At 37.9% G+C, this 22,429-nt stretch overlaps 1 protein-coding gene across 3 annotated transcripts; it reads right to left on the bottom strand.

Moving 5' to 3' along the window:
• Window positions 1–359: 359 nt before the first annotated feature.
• On the bottom strand, window positions 360–21,386 carry ttc12 (tetratricopeptide repeat domain 12). Of its 3 annotated transcripts, none has more exons than XM_038694237.1 (21): window positions 21,222–21,386; window positions 20,029–20,183; window positions 19,762–19,783; window positions 18,270–18,347; window positions 18,031–18,152; window positions 17,551–17,610; window positions 16,978–17,049; window positions 16,515–16,575; window positions 15,932–16,120; window positions 13,620–13,689; window positions 8,904–8,992; window positions 8,332–8,500; window positions 7,788–7,883; window positions 6,624–6,687; window positions 6,374–6,508; window positions 5,971–6,063; window positions 5,493–5,561; window positions 3,360–3,461; window positions 2,658–2,757; window positions 2,199–2,271; window positions 360–1,311 (listed from the first exon to the last, which is right to left on the bottom strand). In XM_038694237.1, exons 1-21 carry the CDS (start codon window positions 21,271–21,273, stop codon window positions 1,242–1,244), a joined length of 1,941 nt encoding a protein of 646 aa, XP_038550165.1. In that variant the 5' UTR covers window positions 21,274–21,386; the 3' UTR covers window positions 360–1,241. The 3 variants fall into 3 exon arrangements, with proteins under 3 accessions (XP_038550165.1, XP_038550164.1, XP_038550166.1); XM_038694236.1 differs by having other exon boundaries at window positions 2,199–2,427; window positions 21,222–21,385; XM_038694238.1 differs by lacking the exons at window positions 19,762–19,783; window positions 21,222–21,386 and having other exon boundaries at window positions 2,199–2,427; window positions 20,029–20,113.
• Between the last annotated feature and the right edge of the window lie 1,043 nt (window positions 21,387–22,429).

Consider the following 22,429-nt stretch of genomic DNA (forward strand, 5'->3'; position numbering starts at 1 on the left):
CTGACCTTCTTACAGTGGTTTGGCTCACTTTGGTGCAGTGGTTCAAAGCTGCTGTCACACAACTAGAAACCTTTCTATATTAATTACCTGGGCCAAGCCATTTCTGTGAGTTTACAATTAATCCTCATATTTCATTCACATCCAGATTCTGGCAGACATCAAACTACATTTACCTAACTGTAAACAGTCTTGAGATGACTTGTCCCTCCAGTACTGCCAAACAGATTTTTTTTCTTTATCAGTAATATGGGACTCAACTGCACCTTTCTGGAAAGGAAATTTAAAAAAAACTAAAAAACAACAACACATCTACAGAACCACAAAATAAGGGAAATACTAAAGGTCAGCACAAAGTAAAATTACCCTTTAGAACACACAATTTATTAGAACTTGTGATTATGGTCACATAATGGTATGACTGACAAGATTCTCAGTAATACAAGCTGTTATGCAAGCAATATGCTCCATAATTTTCATTTAACACACTTCTTCATGGTAAATAAGAGAAAGAGTGTCAAGACGAATGACTAAATGACAGATTATAACACTATGACGCCTTAAACAACAGGGATACAGTACATCCATCTAATCAGCATCTCACTTCATCTCCCATCAGTATGTTAATACTGCTTGATCAATATCTGTCCTTCAGAATTCCATAATTACAGATTATACCACTGTTCACGTGAAGTCTTCAGACTAGGTGCTTGTTTGCTTAAACAGTGAATTCTTATAATTTATTTATGTGCTTAGCAAAAGCAAAAGTATTCATGACAAATATTTTGTTTCATGAACATATTTTGTACATTTTAATGAAATTTTAATCTAACAACAGATACATAAAAATTGTAAAACTGGCTGCACTTGACCCTCCATCCACACATATGCATGGCAATTAATGATATAAATTCACAAAGGCATGAAAAACAAGGATAGCCAAGAATGTTGTTAAGGTTTTTGACCTTGTTCATGTAGATTAGGCAATTAGGAGATTTTCTCATTTAGAGATAGCCTTAAAGGTTCTTTCAATAGAAAAATCCATATTATTAAAAAAATGATTGATTGGAATAGTAATAAATGATAAGTTTAAAAAAGAAATAAGTTATACGGTACACAGTGTTTATTAGCAAATTTTTGTTTTCCCCAATGGGTTGGTAAGCGTCTAATCCTAAACCAGAATACAGAAGAGAACAAGACTGATGAGAAGCAATAAGATTATAAAACATGTTACTGTCATGGGTTCATGTGATGAGCTTCATACAGGAATGCAGAATCTCAAGGCCGTGAAGTTCTCGAAGTTTGTTCATATGTCTGGAATTGACCACAAAAAAAACACACACATTAAAAGCAAACACAGTGAGAGTGTGTTCAGTGGGTTGTGAATTTGTGAGCTTGGGAACAAAAGATCAACACATCCTCAACACAATCATAGAAGAGTGTCTTGTCTGTTTTTATGAATGCAAATTAAATGTCTTAGTTTTTGACTGTTGGTTTGACAGAAAAAGCACTTTGTCAAAAAAAAGTCCTATATAATTGCCCAAGCTGTCATCTTCAAAGTTTATTCAAGACAATAATAAGCAGATTAATGGATATTGAAAAAAAAGTTAATTGTAGCCCTAAAATATTTCTAACAGGCAGCAATGTTGATAGACTAAATGGACTAAAATTTGATAAAACAACCAAACAAATTGAACAACAACTACGGCCAGAACCCAAACCCAACACTAACCTTAGATGTATATTATGAAGTCAAAACTCTCTTTCGCTCACCCTTTATCTTTCTCTCCATCTGTCTGGACTGTCGGGGACACAATCTAAAAATGCAATCCGTCTAATAAAGACACTGTCTACTGCTGGCTATCAGCCTATCCATCATGGTTAAGCAGTAAAGCAACTGCATTAAGAAACAGTAGTAACGTATAGCTATAACCATGCATTAGAATACAGTATGACTGAAAGTGGGGGATGTTTGCAGAAGAAAATGAGACAAACTACAAATATGTTAATAAACGTTTGAATACTGAATTTGAGTATAATAAACAATTTTTGAATTTGCCTCATGTGCGACCCACTTCTTTAGATCATCACATTACCGCTTTGTCAGTGTGGCATTTCATCTAATCTATCAATGTTCCATAAGGCTAGTTTCTAGAATGTAATGAACGACAAGTGGTTTATAGAGTGAAGCAAGAGGGCACCTGGGCTCAGATTGACACAGCTTCCCCAAAGCAATCGCTGCATTTTGCTGCACAGCTGTCCTCTTAGCATCCCCTGCAGCGTGACGCAGTAGCAGTAGCACAATATCAGTGCCCAGCAGGTTGCTGGCAGTTCCCTCCAAATAAAGACAGTAGGCCAAACACAGGGCTGCATTTCCTGACACCATCTCATCACAGCTGGAACCCAGCAAATGGCGTAAAATAGACAATTCTGTGTAGAATGATAAATGAATAGCAAGTAGAAAGAGAACAGCCCTTTCAAATATATTCAGAAAAACGCATGTAATGAAATGAAAATGCACTCACACACATGCAGTATGCATACAAATGTAGACACACAAACACACACTTAATTTGCATATTAGGTCAACAATCAAATATTATCCATGGACCAATGAAAGACCTTGTAAAAGTAATGCTAACACCTAAGTCATTTCTCACTTTTATCAGTCTTCACCAGCTCCTCCCGGGCCAAGTGACTGGCAGCAGTGCACACTGTCAGAGTCTTAATGGCATACTTAGTGGCAGTCTGCCCTGTTCCCTGGGTAGGCAGATGCAAACATAGCAATGACATTAAACAAGTATGTTTGTGAAGTGTGTAAAATTATCTGAATAATACATACATAGTATGAATGTAGTAGAATACTGATGCCATTCATAAATATTAAAATGAGTAAAGTACTTCATACAGATTAGAAAAGGTAGTTGTTTTTTCATGAGCGTGTTTTCATCGTGTCTTTAGATGACAATGAATGTTTACGAGTATGTAGGTATAAGCTGGGTAGTCAGAAAATATAAATATCTGGTTTTGTTAGTTTTGTTTATTCATTTTAATTTTGTTACAACCTAGCTTGTGAATATGTATTTCTGATCAGTGATCACTTAAGCTGTGTGTGAATGCAATGTTGGCCACTAAAGTTTTAGACATCTGGAGCTTCAAACCAAACCATATGTCCAACAACACCATATAGCCAACAAACACAGCTCAGGCCTAATAAAGAAAGTGCTCTGCATTACAAACCACATGTCTTCTTTAATCTTGTCAGTGTTTTAAGAATTAAATCAATTTAAATATAGTTGGGGAATATATTAATATACAAATAAGTATTGAGAAGAAACTTGGCTATATGTATAGTTATGCACCTTAAGCAGTCGGTGCATGGTCCGGACCACATTCCCCTGTATAACATGCTGAACGGCTTCAGAGGACTGAGGGAGGACAGTGCTCAGTACGCCTGTGGCTCTCTGGAGGACAAAGAAGAATGTTGGTATTAGAAAAGAAGATAATAGAAGATAGAAAAAAAGCAGACGAAGTAAGATGGATGAGAAAACACAGCAGAGAAATAGAGAGGATATCAGAGGATCAAGAGAAGACTGCAGCATGTTTGACAACTTTAAGGAGTGCGGTGAGACAAAGAGGTGGACTGGTTATATTGGACTACTGGAACAAGACTCACAGAATTACGTTCACACAAGTGAGTACAACCACTGTGTTGCTTAGCAACATAGCATTGTGTGCACTACACGGTATGTAAGAATGCGCAGCTCTCTTTGCTTTAATATAATAGTGGCTGCAGCCGCTGTGGAGTTTATATTGTTTATACATCTCTGTTTTCTGCTTTAGTGATGATTAATTCTGCTGTTACAGTTGCATTTATTTTATTTCTGTAGCCTAACAATGCTTGTTGCACCCATCATCCTCTTTTTATTTATTGTTGCTCATTTGTACAAGCTACAATGTACAAGGTTTTTTATTAGTAATTTTACAGCACAAGGCTGCATAACAAAATGAAATTTGTAGCTCCTTCATGCTACACATACACACACACACAATATAGGTTATAATTAAGTGTAGGCCTATATTAAAATATATTATATTATTTCTTAATATATTGTGTTTATATATATTGTCTGAGTTTTATCTCTTTTCTGGTTAATTGTAGTGAGTCTATACAGAGCAAGGCCATTGTATATTTATAATTTATAATCAGCAGTATGCATGACTGCAACATCTTTACAAATGGAATTTATTGCTTACGGTGGCGTGATGTTATTCCAGTAGTGTCACTAGATTTACATTTAATGCAACTGTAGCCCACTGGCTGATTATTCCCTTCAACGGAAGGATATTTTTCTATATATCTTTACTGAAAATAGTTTCAATCTTTCAATTTATACAACTTTTCTTTCAGTTTCTGATTGTTCACTGTCCCCTAGTTCAAGGTATGGTTGGTGGGGTTAAGACAGTTCATAGAACTTAGTTAAGTTTAAAAAGAAAAGATAGCGAGCGCGAGAGAGAAATGAAAAGTAGTGTGTATGATTTGAAAACAAAACAATTGCATTCCCAATGAATATTAGGTTTGAAAATACAACATTTGCCTGATTCAGCATGACTTCCTGTATAAACCATGCCCACGTCCGACCTTCTATCCAAATACAGATGCAGAAACAGATCATTTTGTTGGCTGAACAGATAAAGACAAGGACGTCTCTGTACATCTCTAGTCCTTACACCTCCACTTAAGAGAGCTTACCCTAAATGTATATATAGTAAAAAAGAGAAAAAATTTATAAAGCGATACATGGGGACCCTATGGAATCGGGGGCTTTAGGTCTTTGGTGTAACCATGATCATGCATTAAAGAGAAAATAAGGTAGGTGAAGTCAAGACAAGACTAGAAATTCCAGAGCAGAGAAATTGAGAACATTTTAAAAAGGTGCCAGCCAGGCAGTGAGTGAGCACTAAAACAGAGTAAAGAGGCAGGTGGGTGGAAGTGTGGGACTCTGAGGGCATTGCATAGGCAGTGAGAAACTCTACAACAGCCATTAGCACAGACAACAGCACCTGGAGCTGGAGTTTTCATCAACTGTAATGATACATATACGGGATCCTTTGCATATTGTGGAATGTTGTTGTGTGCTCACTGGCAGTGTTGTGAGCACACAAGCCCTTGAAAAGGCCCATTACTCAAGACGAATGTCTTTTATTTTGGTCTAGTTACCTGGAAGGATGGCTTTATGCTTTATAGCATTTACGCAAGTTTGGAAAACAAACAAAAAGTTTTCAGCAAGTGTCTCATACAACTGTAAAAATGACTAATATTTTAAATTTTTCAAAGTTTTCCTGGTCCAACACTGTAATGAAAAGCTAATGGGTGGAATGAAGCAGTTAAGCAACTGCCAATATTATGCATTAGAGCTTCCTAATCTTACTATAAGAATCTTTTCCAATCCTCCTGAGTACTGTAGTGAAGTGCTAAAGTAAGATTCACTCACAGTTATGACTCCTCCATCACTATCCCTCAGCAGGCCCAGACAGCAGTCACAGAGGGAAACAGCATGCTCCTACAAAGAGGAGACGCAAAAGTTGTTCAACCAATTTTCACATACATTTCACCTCCGATTAGGTCACACATCACTGTTCACACAAAAGCTCCCTCTACTTCCCTTGTTCACTGGCTTTCAACATTTTTTTGCATTACAGTATATGCTAATCTACTAGATTTCAGGGGTGTGCAGTGAATTTTCTGTCAAAATGTATAGTTATTTCAAGCTGACCCCCACACTGAATGACAGTTCAGCTCAACCTCCAATCTAAGATACAGTATCATCATATCATCAACTAGCACAGTGCCCACTATTAAGATAACTAGAGATACGTAAGATGGAAGGTAAATGTTACACTTAATAACATACCCATACATAAGTAAAAACTCCACACCACATACACTAAATATTCCACATCACTTCTTACCTGAATGACTGGAGAAGTGATAGTTGAAAGGTTGATGATCAAACCAAGCATTGGGTAAAGGACCTCTTTGTTTCCGCATGCACTGCACTGCCTCTGCAATGACAGCCAACAAATTAAAAAACAGTTAAAATGTTCCCGAGATATATATCCTATATATCCTATATGTACTCAGATCTTTTATTAAAATAAGAGTACAGTATTAGCATCAAAATGTAGCTCAAAATACCAAAGTAAAAGTAGTTATCATGCAGAATGGCCCATTTCAGAATAATATATATACTGTCAATGGATTATAATTAGTGATGCATTAATGTGTAGGTATCCATAATATCTAATTGTGTCATTCAAACTACTCTGAGTTGTACTTTTCTATGCAAAGACACCAGTCTGTAATGATACTAACAATGGCGACCAGAAAGGCCTTCCAACACTCTGGATCATGAGCAAAATTGTGACAGATGACGTCATCTCGAGCCAGACTGCCAACAGCCGATATCAGCGATGGAAGGATATGCTGATTGGACTTGCTGATATTTCTCTGGAAAATGAAGCAAACAGCACATTTTCCCATGCACACACACACACATAAACACACCTATACATATTAGTTTGTTCTGTATATCAATATAATAGTTTGCATCTACATATCTTACCAGTATTGTTGTAAATGGTGCAATGAAATAGTCTGTCAACACACTCCTTAACTGAATGCAAAATCTGAAAGAAAATATGAATACATATCTACTGTACATGGAACACAGACATATTATGTATATGGGTTTAAACAGTATGTATAAATATGGTGCAAGGGACTTGTAGCATGTATGGAACAACACACACGTGTACAATGAACATGGATGCTTGGGCGAGGAGGGAGCGAGTAAAGTCTAATCCTCTTCACAGCCCAGCATGACACAAGTAAGCACGACTGCATCAACTGAGCAAGTAAAAATTTCAAAGAAAGCTTTGAAAGGAACCACATAAGAGGGCACCAAATGCCCTTATTGTCTGAGTCATAAAGGAGTCGATTCAATTTAGTGGTCAAATTGCATTGATTGTCATGTCTCTGAAGTGTCTCATTCATCCACATCGAAGGCAGTAAAAAGCAGATTGAGTTGCTGTGATATCTACACAGAACAGTCCAGTTACTTTTGACTGATGACTAAAAACAATAATTAAATATGTTATATGCCATGTACACATAGAATAATACACTGTACATAGATGCATGTGTGCAAATGTATATACATTCTGTAAATCTTTTCCTGGGAGGGGTTTGTACGATAAATTTGGAATTTGGGAAGGTATTCATTTATACTACAAAACAAAAATATCCATGAAAGCCCAACATTGACCAAGCTGAGCTTCTACAAAGAAGAGGAAACATCTATAGGATATAACATTTTTGTTGAATAACTCTCTTGACAGCTATAGACAAGCAAAATTGATCTCCCCATTTCACTGCTTGACACCTCAACTTATTTCCTGCTGTGTTTGAGTGCCTGGGTCGTCCTTTTATGTCTATTTTCATGATGCGCCAGAGAGGGAAACAGGTTGTGAATGGCCTTTTGCCTTCAAGTGACATTAACACTTGGATAGCACATGTTGAATTATTAAAGATGCCACACTTTCCATTTCTCAGGGGGCCCTTCCAGACGTGATGTGTCGACAAATATTAAAGTGCTTTTAATATATATGGATATGATGTAAGGGAAGATAATAAACTGTCTTGTGGGTCATATTCTGATGTCTGAGTATCTAAAATATGGGTGTGATGAGAACAATTATGGTATTTCTGCTGGGTGTATCAGTAATACTTGTTTTCTGCTGTAAGGTTCTCCAGAATGTTGACCGCTGCGTTCTCTTGCCGCTGCTTTGGCTTTGAGATGCAAGCCATGAGGTTCCTCATTAGTCTTTACATCAAGGTAAAATAGAAACAGAGAGGCAGACATAAGAGAAAGAGAGTGAAGAATACAAAAAAAGAGAATCAACAATTTTGCTAAAAGACACGTTCATAATGAATATCATCAAGATATCAGTGAATATTTTGTACCCAGATAATGAGGGTGTCCACCTTTGGTTCAAAATAATGCCAAAATGGAGTATCAATATTATATAAAAGTATTTTTTTCCTACTTTTCAAAAATAAAAAACAATCAGCTGCAAATGAGATATTATTAGATTATTGGGACAACATTTCTTGAAACCCATTTAACAGACGTTGCAATTGGACAGACAGTCACAAACCTAAAGTCCCGCCACTGATTTCAGTAAGGGGGATAAAGTGAAATGCAAAAGTATAATCTCCATATTATTGCTCTCATCAGGTGCATCTGATGGCAACATAGAGAAATATCTTACATGGGCACATTCAAGTTGTCAGCAGCCAAATGTCTGCCTTGTGGCATCTGTGAATACAAACAAAGTAATGCCAGGCATTCTTTCTGTGCTGCAACATGCTCTGATGTTACCAAGTCAACAATGGACTGTCTGGTGACTGGGCATGTCATCAGCATCTTCTGGTTTTCATCTGAAAAGAAGAACAAGAAATAGTTCACAGTGCTCTGTGATGTTCCCACCAACAACAACCCAGTCTGCAAACACAATTATATAAACATTCACTTGCTGTGTGTGTAACATACACACACTGTGAATGGCTGTGTAAACAAATGATCACAGTTGGCACAAACACCTGATGTGCTGAAGCCCACATAGCTTGTGTGATTAAAAGACAAATGAAAGCTTGACAAAAGAGAAGGCTTGAGTATCACACTGACGAGCTGTGCAGTGATGACATAATGCCATTCTAGACGATTATGCAGTATTTCAATTAGTAAATTGTTTCCTATATTTCATGAGAACTCAGTGAGAGCGAAGTGATATGTGGACTAAGTGGACAAAAAAAATGAAATGCAACTCAATTATTTACATACCATTTCCACAACAAATTACCCTCCATAATTTCAGAACAGACACACACAACTCCTGGCTGTCTGGATCCTTTGTTTTCTGCAACAGGCAACTGTGGAGAAAATAAACTCACTGCTCTTAGCTTGGTTCTCTTCCAACTGACATTATATAAATCAAACGGAAATATTACTGTCAAAGTATAAAAATGTTATTTACACAAAAGTATGCCAATAAAAAATGCATCTCAACACAAGACAAAGGATGGAAACAAAAACTGATTAATATGTTGATAACACAAGACATGGGAAGCAATTCACAAGAGCTAAGATGTCATCTCATTTCATATGAATATTAAGCGATCTTGCTGCAGCCCTGTTTTCTTACGTACCAAAAGGCACTCTATACAGAAGTTCATATCAGCACAGCTAGTACAGGTTTTCTGAGCATACAGTACGTATTTACAGATACCACACTTAAACATCGTAATGCACTTTGCCCTTCCATTTATCTACATTGACACATTTGTGTAACATAGCCATAACCAGAAGAAGTCATCTGTGATCCCGCTAAGGTGTTTGCAATTGACATAATCACTGTCTCTGTCCTGAAGAACCTTGTATGTGCTGCTACATGTTGGCTGAAGCTTATAGCCTATTTTTTTATCGTAGTATCTGTTACATTTAATTACAAATTAGCCCAGGCGCACGGGAGGACATTTTGGCTTAGGGGTGCTGCAGAGTAGAAATGCGCATGCAGTGTTGGGAGTACAACAAAAGTAACCCTTTTTGCTGTAACACAGTTATATCACACATTACTAAAAATATATTAGCAATATTATAGCCTACCCTTTACAATCTCAGTAATACATGTTACAACTCATTTTAACCCGAAATTAAGTGAACACCAAGAAAGATTTCAGCACCAGAAAAACAAATCCATGAGATAAAGAATAACATTATTTCCTGTTGCGGGAATCTGATGATCGAGATTGTTGGCCGGGTGCAAACTACGGGGGAGCTCAGCTCCTCTTGGTAGCTTCCCTGACGGATCATGCGTAAATAGATTTAGGCTTTGTGTTTGTGCATTAACGAATTACTTTCATGATCAGAGAGGCTGCTGTCAGTTCATGTGTCAGGAGATTCAAATATAATAATAATAATAATAATAATAATCCTTATTTGTAGAGCACTTTTCAAAAACAAGTTACAAAGTGCTTTAACAAGTGTAAAGAATAATACAAAAAAAAAGATAAGAGCATGAAAATTTAATATAAAATTAGTAAAATACAATAAATAAAAGGGATAAAATAAAGTCAAATAAGATCGGGAAAAGCTCTCCTATAAAAGTATGTTTTAAGAAGGGACTTAAAAGAGTTCACTGACTCAGCCGACCTGATTTCCTCGGGCAAGCTGTTCCAGAGCCTCGGGGCCCTGATAGCAAACGCTCTGTCCCCTTTAGTTTTCAGTCGAGACTCTGGAACAGACAACAGACCTCTGCCCGAGGACCTCAATGTACGTGCTGGTGGACAGAACGAAGAGACATAGTTGTTTACAGACACGCAAAACTTCCTATTTGACAGGTAGGATGAAAACCATTCTAGAGCAGTACCAGAGATCCCCACCCAGTGCCTCAGTCTGTCTAACATGATGTTGTGATCAATGGTGTCAAAAGCAGCGCTAAGGTCCAGGAGTACAAGGACTGAGCACATACCTTCATCAGCAGACATTAAAAGGTCATTGGTGACTTTAAGCAGGGCAGTCTCAGTGCTGTGGTACTTCCTAAAACCAGAATAATTTGTTATTTTCCAGCACAGTGAGCAGCTGTTTGGACACAATTCTTTCTAGAATCTTTGCAATAAAAGGCAGTTTTGAAATTGGTCTAAAATTATGTGGGAGGGAGGGATCTAAACCAGGTTTCTTTAAAAGTGGGTTCACGCAAGCCGTTTTAAAATAATCAGGGACACAACCAGTAGATAGGGAGCTGTTGAAAACAGAGATCAAATGGGGCCCAACAGAATCAGATTACTTTCAGTAAAAATTTTGTAGGTATTATATCAAGTGGGCTGGAGGACACTCTCATTTGTGATACTGTTTTTAAAAGCTCAGACAAGTCGATGGGATAAAACTGGTTAAAACTCTGTTGTTGCTGGTGAGGGACCTCTGAGTAAGAGGCCACGGGGGTAATAGAGGCTCTGATTGACACCACCTTATTGGTAAAATAAGATAAAAACAATTCACAGTCATCATTACTTCCAGCTGAGGCACAAGGAGGGGTTGGGTTTACCAGCTGATCCACAGTCTTAAACAGAAACCTGGGATTGTGTTTATGTGCAGTAATGAGTTCAGAAAAATAGTGTGTTCTCGCATCCTTAACCATGTTATTGTAGTTAATTAATAAATCCTTCAGACTGAGGTAATGGACTTGGAGACTGGATTTTTTCCATCTGCGCTCTGCTTTCCTGCATTCCCTTTTGAGGCTGCGAATGCTGTCATTTATCCAGGGTTGCTTACTAGCTTTAGACATAGGCCTAACCTTTAGAGGAGCAGTAATATTTAGTGACGACAAGCAGATATGATTGAAGTGATCGACCAGATTGTTGGTGTTATAAATAATCAATGGCGTTATGCGGCTGTACCTCGTGGTAATCTTAATGGGGAGACGATTCATCCTATTTCACCACTCCACCGCTATTAATCAGAAGGTTCATTTTTATGACAAAGACCCACCCGATCCACAGATATACTGTAACTCATAGAACCCACCATTCCAGCGCATCTTACTATCAGAATAATGTGCCCATTAAACAGCAGTGAAAGTCACGCAAAGTAACGCAAAATAGTGTAAAGCACTACAATTCAGAGACTGAAACATTATAATATAACTAATAACTCTCAAATGACAGTAACTAGTAATCTATATTACATTTTGGAAGTAACTTGCCCAACACTGCGCGCATGACACGACTGTGTGTGTGCATGCACTAACACACTTTCCTTCAACATAGAGTGGTTACAAGCAGTTGTATGAGGTCACCAAGGTCTGTACCTCCATAATTATATGTATGTATGTATAAATAAAATCATTTGAATAAAAAACATTGATAACACGATCAACTTTAATGAAGGCTACGCGGGCACAGCTGATTACACCGTCTCTACCCTCATCCAAATCTGTTCCATACTTAGTGTCCACACTTGGGGAAACACATGAAGTACATGAAAACCTTGTGCGTGCCATAACCGAGAGCACCGCTGCAAAACGATTTCTGACTTTCCGAGTGGGTGAAATAAGGTCAAGAGTCTCCCCATTAAAAGAGACGCTGTGCGCATTTACACACGGGGCACAGCAGCATAATATTTAAATTGACACGCCAACAGGATCAGTCAGAATCTAATGTTAATTAATGTTCTGTATTCTTCTACACATCCAAAAGGTCTCACACACAGCTTAGGTTAATACAGTGAAACTGTATGGAATAAAGCAGCCGTCCTCCTGATCAATCCTGAGCTCCATCAGAGCATCTAAATTATTTCAGAAACTAAAATGTTGAATTCTGTTTCCTCTGCAGACTTTCCTCTTGTCCTTTCAAGTTTATAACTACAGTTTTTAGTTTTGCTGCATAAATGTCCCAGGTTATTTGCTGACATTACAGCGCCAATGGAAACGTTTAAAATGACTGACAGCCGCCTTTCTAATCATGAAAGTAAACCGTTAAAGAAAACACTTGTACATCAGCACAATAAAGAAATCACGTGGGCCGGTAGAAGTGGGATAAATCTGAGAAAATAATAAGTTGGGTTGAGTGGATGATTTGTGCATACATGATTATTCAGATATTGTCAAAGCCGATCCGCACATCACACCAATGTAGCTCCTATAATCGTGACAAAACAGTGAAAACAGCTGCCGACATCAAATTATTAGGTAGAACATCAAGAGTATTCTCTGCATTCAGCACTAACCTGCTGTATTTTATTTTGTCATATAGTAACACTTATGCCCATTATGTAGTCTGCACATGGAATTTGCGCACTGTGTTCCTCCCTGTCAATAGAGGGTGCTGCAGCACCCTCCACACCCCCCTACCCGCGCCCTTGAATTAGCCATATCAACAGGATTTTTTGCCTTTGACTTTCTTTTTTTATCTGACCCTTTCCCACTTTTAACTCTTAATCAAAATTTAGGCTTTCTAAAGCAGTGTCAAGAGCACATTAACTCACAGTGCCACTGCAGATTGTGATCAGGACAGGCAACAATGCACTGGCCTTCTTTGCAACATGGTTCACATAGGTGTTAGTTGGTTGTATGTGGCTCACAGCAGTATCCTTATTGGCTATTTTCATCAAGCTCAGACTGCAATTTCTTTACTCTCTCTACTTTCCAGACACTGTGTTCTATCTTGAATAATGACAATGCTAATAATGGCCAACATGGACAGTATGTGACAAGTTAATAATAACCTTACTGATCTGATATGCAGGAGTCATAATTTGTATCTGGTACAAAACATCCCCGCTTTCTGGGACAAAACACAGGGCCTTTGCTCATTTCAGCACTTCAAATCAATCTTCAGAGTGATCATCATTTCCTCTATGGGCTATCACACAAACAACCGGGGGAGGGGAGGAGGTGATCTCTCTAGTTTAGACCATCATTGTCTTTGTATGTCCCTGTCTCTGGGTCCATCTGTCAAAGCACCACTGAGGGCTGTCGGCTACCTCTCCCTCTGGTCTCCTTACCTCCTCATCGTGTCATTGCTGCTGATGATACTAAAGCCATTGTTCAGTCTGAAAAGGGTCTGGCCTGTACCTAGAAGAGAACAGTAGAACACAGAAAACTGTACTTCATCACCAGGTAGCCTCAAGGTTTTAGAGAAACACAACACCTCTCTCTTTTAGTTTGGCTTGCTTTGTTTAGTGGTGTACAGTCAAGGGCACGAGAGAAAAGAAAAAAGAAAATATGTTGAGAGAGTAAGGTACAGTGAGGATGGTCTATTTTCCACTAATAATGAGTTGGAGTATACAGAAAGTAGAGCAAGTGAGGGAGTACTTTTAGGGTGGAAAGCTTGTAATGTCAGCCCTGCTGAGATCCTTTGAGTTGTGAGTTATGTAAGTTTTGCCCTTTTCCGTTGAATGGCACTGTGAGACAGGCATTATATCATTTGACAGTACACTTTTATTCATCTAAATGAAGAAAAAAGAGACTGGATAAGAAATGTTATGCTATTCTGCAGTGCACAGCCAGTGCAAAATAATATGGTGTATAATGTATTAGGTTAAAACAAAAAAAGAGAGTTAACATTACACTGGACAAGATGTGGATTTTTTATAGCACTATTGTTTGTTGAGCTTCACACCATTAATTCCACCGTCCTCTGCTGTGTGGCCAAAGTTATCCAAGGCTTGTATGAGAACAGAAATGGGGTGGAGCATGTCATTACAGCTTCTTTCTTAGCTGAAATTTAATAAAATAAATACTCCTGAGAGAACCATTGAACTTGATAAATTGTACTGTTAGACTGTAAAATGCTACAATTGCTGCCTTTTGGCAATGGCTAAAAAGAGTTATATTAGTGGGGTGGAGTTTCAAAGTCATTTCTTGGGTCAAAAACATTTACAAAAATATCAGCAGCTGATAGAGGAGGAGTGAATGACCTGGTAGAGACCAACTGCTGCCTGTCTACAATGGCCCCTTTTCATACAATAGAGGACGTAGTAAACCAATATCAGTTACTCGTCAACTTGATGCCATCATTATCAAATGTCTGCATGCTGTGAAACATCTTGTGCTCAACAAACTTCCCACTTTGAAGCACGAGGACACAATTCTGTTTTCCGTGCAGGGAAGAAATTAGGGTCGTATGGGTAGGATCCTGCCCAGTCTGTTTGGGTCGATTCATCTGAAAGCTTGAGCAACAAACACCGTGATAGAACGAAGGTAAAGCAATTAGATATGATTTGCCTTCTTCAACCCTTTCCTCCATCATGTTACAGAGTGGGATTTGTTGCCTTTTGTTTTTAGTGGTACTTGTAGATGTAACTGGGACCAGTGCTCTTCTTCAACTAAAATTTATGATCTCTTTCATGGATATTGCGAGAAATTCTGGATCCCCTGACAACAGCTCATTCCTGCACTGAAATATATATAAGCATGGATAATTCCTAGCATGTTCCAGGGTCCCTGTCCATCTAGAGGACCTCAGGCTGTCATAAATCCACAAAGCCAACAGACAGGTCTCACTATTTCACTAACTACCTCATCTGAATCTGACATGCCACTGAGATTATAGAATGGACACCTGCTATCACAGGTGTTTCATTAAACTGCACCCAAGTTATATACACATACATACATGCACATTATCCATTACATCACTTAACTGATGGAACAGCTGACACTGCAGGCTAGAAACAGCCCACTCATTACATCATCAATGTATGCACCATGGGAATGTCTAATTCTGCTAAGTCAGATAATCAGAAAAAGATCATAAATCAAATCATACTAGCACTGGATGTTTCACTCATCACCAGGCACTGCAAAATAAAAATGTGTTGTGTTATCTGAATATGCAAAAGATACAAAGAAAATTGTTGTTTTAGTGTTACATAGTGTTATAGTATACAGTATATACCTATCTTCAGCACAGTGGCTGAGGTTTTGCTCTTTGAGTGTAGCTAGCTGTAGTCTATATTGGAAATGTGCTCACTGTGAAAAGCAAATGGAGCATGACGAGAAATCAGTGATGAACAGCATTAGGTCTACCCTCTCTCCCATTGTCACAGAGCAAGACAAGAAACAATTTGTTTTTGCAGCCCTGCTTCACCTGATGCCATACCCTAAGATGTTTGCTGTGAGTACTTAAGAACTGTGTTAACTCTCTTTTTCTCCTTCAATCCTTTTTTACCTTCCTGGCCTGAAGGCCATTTTAGACATGGTACTGGCAAATAGGTAGACCAGTGAAGCAGGTTATTGAAGAAAGAGTGGGCACAAAGAGATTAGAGGAGAATGATAATTGTGGACTGTGAATTGTGTGAAAAAGACCACTCACTGTCAGTAACTGCTAGTGACAGAATCTCCAATCCTCCACAGTAGTAGAGGGGCATCTGGCCGGGCCTTGACAGCTTCTCCAGCAGCTGCGGCACTATTGTGGCCTTCCCATGCCCCTTGTCAAACTCTTGCATCGCATTCATCTCCTGACTCTCTCTCTCTTCTTCCAAATCTACCTGGGTCAGGTATTCTTCATGCAGAAAAAAAAAGAGAAAGGGGGGAAGAAGAGAAACCAGACTGTTAACTGACAGAAAGATATTCCATATCAGTAACTGACAAGAAGTCACAGAAAAGAGTGCACTCAATGTCTCCTATAGTGCAACAACCATCCTGAGATGACCACCCCACTCACCTTTTGTAGTAAAAAGGCACTCACAAGGAAGTGGGTCTGTTGCCCAATTTGGGGTTTATACAACGAGACCATTCTCAACAATGTATAAATGATTCCATGGAATAATTAAATTGAATTACATAGGGGGAAAAACATAAAATGGTTGGACATGATACATGCATGGCCAATGAGGACAATTATGTCAATAGGACTTAAACGAATGTCCCTAAGCTAACTCCAAAAAAATCTTTACCTTTCACCATCTTCTCCCTCCCAGGTTCAATCTCCACTATCTTTTCAAAGCAGTTTCTGGACTGAAAAAGAGATGTATATGAAGAAGAATATTTGTTATATTATGTCCCTCACTGGTCTCTTCTTGACCCATGGAAATGATTCTGGCCAAACACTACAGAATTTCAGCACAAGAGTGTGGTAAATAGAAAAGTAGATGCAGTAATAATAGTATCAAATAAAGATTTCTAACAGATATCAATGTTAAATATAAGCCTATACTCCAGTGAAAGGATTAAACTAGCTAGGACTGCTCTTTTGCAATGTGCTTATTCTTACTTCAGATTCTAATTACCTGTGTTCTCTAATCCGGGCATACAACCCTTTCAATCTAGCCATGTTAGATTGGTGAAGCTATCTTGATACAAGAGCAATATATAAAAGAACACATGTGATTACATGTAATGAGAGGTAATTATTCTCACCTCATTATATTTCTTCAATGCCAAATATGCTTTCCCCATGTGTAGGTAAGCCTTAATACACCTCTCCTGACACTGATAGAGAGAAAATGATCATGGGAGTGTATCAGTTAAAGCACTTCATCAGCAACACATCTACATAATGGTGATTTAATGTTTCTGCATTGGTAATGCCAGCACAGTAAGAGAGAAATGTTCAATCTGAGCAGAGACAAAGCACTCCAGAAAGCTTGGTATGTGTTTCAGTGACATGATTACAGAAAACAGTTACTTTATAGAGCATATTCGTCATCCCAAACCTTTCATTATAAACGTGCAACGTACTTTGGCTGGAATAAAGTAAAGAAAACATAACTCCAAACAAATGAAACAAAAAAGGAAAAACTCAGAAACACTATTAATTTTTATCTACTTTTCCAAACACAATGTTCTCTTCGGAGAATATTTCTGCACTGTTCATGACCTGTATCCTGCATCTAATACTGTAGGAGTTCAGGATGGAGCATAGCCCACTGTTAACCCGTCCAACCAATTTGCCTACCACTAAATATATCCCTCTGAGTTCCTAGACTTTACCTTTAGTGCCCATTCACAGTCACTGATGGCCTCCTTGTACTTTCCGAGCTTGATGTAGGCCTAAGTAGATTTAAACATTGGACAGGTAACTGATCATAAAAAACACATAAAAAGTAAATGTGGCTTTACAAAGCAAAAAATGTGATTAGTAGTGCAGCATTGTTTTAACATACCACAGAGCAGACTGTGTCCTTGGAAGGGGACATATTGATTGTAACAATTAACTTAATTGCATGTGACCATAATATTGAAATTAAAGTCCCTAGCTGGCAACCCCTCAGGTTGCCTTGAGACTTCTGTGAAACCAAAAGTTTCTTTATTATGTCACGGTGACAGGCACACAAAAGCAGTTCTGCTTTGATGTCTTCTGAGGGACAAAGACTTGTTTGTCACTTTTCTTTAAATCTGGCATCAACTCATGGAACTTTTCATCCAAAGCATTTAAAAGATGAAAAACATCTGAAGGCTGAAGATACCTACTTGGGCTCGGTTGGTGTACAATGGCTGCATGTCCCTTAGTTCAGCCAAGCCATCGCTGTAATACTTCACAGCAGTTTCATAGTTTCCTTGAGTATACGCTTCATTCCCCTTGTCTTTGAGTGCTAAAGTGACACAAACGGTACAAAACTTAAAATTACATATTGCAAGCTCAATAGAGCAGCAAGTACAGCAAACTGTTCACCTCCAGCAGCATCTTTAAGCAACAGAGAATCACGCACCAGTTGCCTTTTGCGCCTTTGCAACCCTCCTTAATCTTCTGTCTTCAGCATCTCTCTCCATAATCTTCATGAAATTCTCTGGTCAAAATAAGATAAAACTCGTGAGCATGAGTGCTACAACAGAGAAGAAAGGAACTGTAACAATATCTGTCATACGGCAATACTTCACACTGCATACAAATTTCAACTCTCTCCCTTGCCCTTGTTTTGAAATCACAGATTTCAAATAAGCACAACCCAATCATCAATTTACCAATCTAATCATAACTGAGGTCATAGAAATTACAACTGGGTTCTAAGTATGTGCTTGTATCCAAACGTTTTTGTGTTAAAAATGCCGTTTTTAAATTAGGTTTTGAAAGTCATCTTTGGTGACTATAAAAATCCCACAGGGTACTTATTGTGTGTGATTGTTAACGCTAAATGTTCTCCCAAAGATAGATATTGCTCTCCAAAAGTCCAATGTAATAAATATCAGTTGGAGGTAATTTAAAAACTGTTTCACTTTCTCTTCAGCCTTAAGCACAGAATTACTTTTTCTTCCTCATTTTGTGAATTGAATGTATCATGTGTTAACTTCAATATTAGTGGTTTCACACAGAGAGGTGGAAAAGGGTCACGCATTTGTGGCTTTACTGTTATTGATGAGTTTTATCCCCATAACAATTAAAATTAATGTTGATTTGTTTCATATGGAATACCACATTCAAGGTGCTGGGATAAAAAGGATGTATTGTGAAAAAAGTAATACAAGCATGTATGGCTTCTCCCACATTGTAGCCAGTAGTACAACTCTCCTGTCATGTAAGAGCACTCTAAACAGACAAACCAACAAAAACATATCAGTCATATCCAATCATTCATATCCTCTAATCCATAGCAGTGCCCTACTCACCATGGCATACTGACAGTTTGCAAAGGACGTGAAGCGTTCACTTCACACCCTATCAAACCTCTGCCAACTAAATTGACAAGAAAAAGCACAAACATGGAGGAGTCTGAACTGGTCTACACAGGCAAGCATCAGAACATGGTCACCCTTGAAAAAGGACGATAGAGCCAGTGTAATGCTAAGGACACACTTTGTACCGATCTCTATCTTAATGTGGTGCATGGGGAGCGACCATCCTGCCAAACAGGAAAATGTATATATTGATCAAAAAGATTGACTGACACAAGCCAAGACTTGAGGTGCACAGTCAAGGATGTTGATATTCACAGCGGCTGCTGAAAATCCAAGTGAAACAGACTGCATCTCTTACTGCTGTGTTTGTTCAGGCAGGCTAAATACACTGAGCAGTCTAAGTAAAAATGTAGTTTATATATATTTTAGTGATTATATCTTTTTCTTCAGTTCTTCACTGTTTCCAGAGTTTATATTTGAAAAAATGATACATAGAATACAGAGAGTATATTATTGTATTTTGTTTGTTGCCTCAGAGAAACTTTGCTTGCCATGCACAATAAAGACAGAACCGAATAACCAGCTCACCTGGACTTTCATTCTGCAGGCTCTGTATAACAGAAAGAAGGAAAAGAATATTAACAAAAACTTTCCTAGTCCTTACAAGGTAATGTACGCCTTGCCCCTTCTTCCAAGGAACAACATAAGAAGAAGGTGTTGGTTGTATATAGTATGTGCTCTGTGTGTGCGTGTGTGTAGTGTTGGAGGGACAGTTACAGCAAGAGAAAGAGACAGACAGACAGAGTGAGGAAGACCAAGACAGACAAGGAGAGGAGAGAACTGCAAAGTCTTTACCAAAGAAGGCTGGAGAGGTGGACTTGTGTTGATAGTGGTCTTGTTGACTTTTGTCATGCAAGGTTCATCCAAGGCAGCAATGTAGCAATCAGCTTTCTCTATTGCTTTTTGCTGGACTTCTACATCAGAACACTTTAGATCATTCACTAGCTCACCTGAAAAGAATTAATGATGTATTTTACAGTTTACAGCCTTCACTCACATGTTCAATATCTATAATAATCACATATGTTGTAAAATGTATATTTTTAAGACTTGTGTATCGACATTGTTTATTTTGACCAGATTAGAGTTTCATACAATTCATACATATGTTTAGATTGTAACTGCTGCAACGATTAATTGATTAGTTGTCAACTATTAAATTAATCGCCAACTATTTTGGTAATCTATTAATTGCTTTGAATAATTTTTAAAGAAATAAAAGAAAAAAATTCTCTGAATAGAGCTTCTTAAATGCGAATATTGAATTGAATATTTTCTGGTTTCTTTCCTCCTCTATGACTACTGAATATATGTGGGTTGTGGACAAAACAAGACACCTGAGGACGTCAACTTGGGCTCTTGGAAACACTGATCAACATCATTATATAAACCAAACAACTAATCCTTTAATTCAGAAAATAATCATTAGCTGCAGTCCTAATTGTAAACCTAACCTGCATGTTAAAATATACCAATTACCAAAGTGGACATGATATACAGTAAAGTAGCCCTTCACCAACTGTAAATTGTTAGAAAAATAAACCACTAACGTTATGTTACATTTTACAATGCAGTTATTATAATGATTATGGTGTTGATGGCATGAAGATCCCTGTTAGCTCGTGTTACCTGGTAAATGGTAATGTCTAACCTTTCGCGTTATAAAAACAGTGGACTGTCTGAATCACAGCAATAATTTGAGTGAGTAACGTTAACTCTTGTGTGTTAGCTAACGGTGTAACGTTATAATGATCCGATTAACGTTAACGTTACAAAGTTAATAATGTAACTAACGTAAGCCATTTAAAGTTAACTTACCTGTTACAGTCCCTCGTCAGTCTACTTAACTAGCTAACTAACGTAATGAATTAATTAATTTTGCTCCATTTGGCACAAAGATAGCCATTTTAATAGCTAACGTTAGCAATTAAATTACCTAACGTTAAGTTAGCGTTAACGTTAATAATAGGCTCCACAGCTCTACTCACTTATTTTGTCAACATTCTTCAAAAAACTCTCGATGTCTTCAAGTTTGTCCATCGTACTTTTGTCCTTTTAAGTATTATTTAATAAACTAAGTAACATTAGTTATTTTCACTTTTGCTAAAGGTGAATTTTTTTTCCGTCTCAGCGTTCAGTTACCATAGCGACGTGAAGCCTTTACGGCCACCTGTAATCTTCTGACCTAAACTCTTCTTCTTCTTCTTTTGATTTTTACGGCACCTGGCATCCATTGAGTTGCATTATTGCCACCTTCAGGCTTTATTTACCCTTTGCTTTCATTCATAATTTCTTATATACAGTCTATGTTCATACTAAATCCACCTATCTAATCCAGTCGCCCTCAGAAAACAAATTCCATTCCATTTCCTACCTTCCACACTCTCTCCATACTCCAATAAACCTTTTACTGTATTATCTACCCGTCCTATTTTTTTTTAACTGTGTTGTAATTTCTTGTCTTACCTGAGTAAATTTCCTGCATGTTATAAGAATATGTTCTACTGTTTCAGCCTCCTAACATTGTTCACACATTCCTGTAGGATGTTTTCCTACAATTAAAAGTGTGCTGTTAAGATTGCTATGCCCAATTCTCAGCCTGCTTATTGTCACCTGTTCTTTCCTCTTTGCTCCCCTACTTCTTGATATGCCTACTCTGCTTTGGATTGCATGTAAATGTCTCCTTTTTATTGCATTATCCCAGCTCTGTTGCCATTGTTGATTTACACTTCTCCACACTATCCCTTTCCCCTCGGATTTGGTCAAATTAATATTGACTTCAACATCTCCTTTTTTTTAACTCCTTCTTTTGCCAGCTTATCTGCTTTCTCATTTCCCTGAATTCCTGAGTGTGCAGGGACCCGCAAAAATATGACATTTTTTCTGAACTAAACTTGCAACTGCACAAAGTTGTCATTACGCCATAGTATAAACAATGACACAATAGCTGGAGTCAGTGGTTTATTAATTACCCCGGTTGTACATGCAGAACGAAGACTAACAAATGCCACTGTTATTTAAAAGGAAAAAAGAAATATCCCACCTGTTTCCTAAACGGCATGTGTTATCAACAAAATGTATCACTTACCACTTTTTATTTTACTCTGTCATAAGTATGTTGTGTCCCAAGTAGTGAATTATTACATTACATATTTTGTAATTTGTTTGCCTTAATCCAAGAATCCAAGAAGAGAAT

The sequence above is a fragment of the Micropterus salmoides genome, unplaced genomic scaffold (assembly GCF_014851395.1).
Source record: "Micropterus salmoides isolate LMB-PRFRI ecotype aquatic unplaced genomic scaffold, ASM1485139v1 Ms_hic_scaffold_3, whole genome shotgun sequence".
Lineage (NCBI taxonomy): Eukaryota > Metazoa > Chordata > Actinopteri > Centrarchiformes > Centrarchidae > Micropterus > Micropterus salmoides.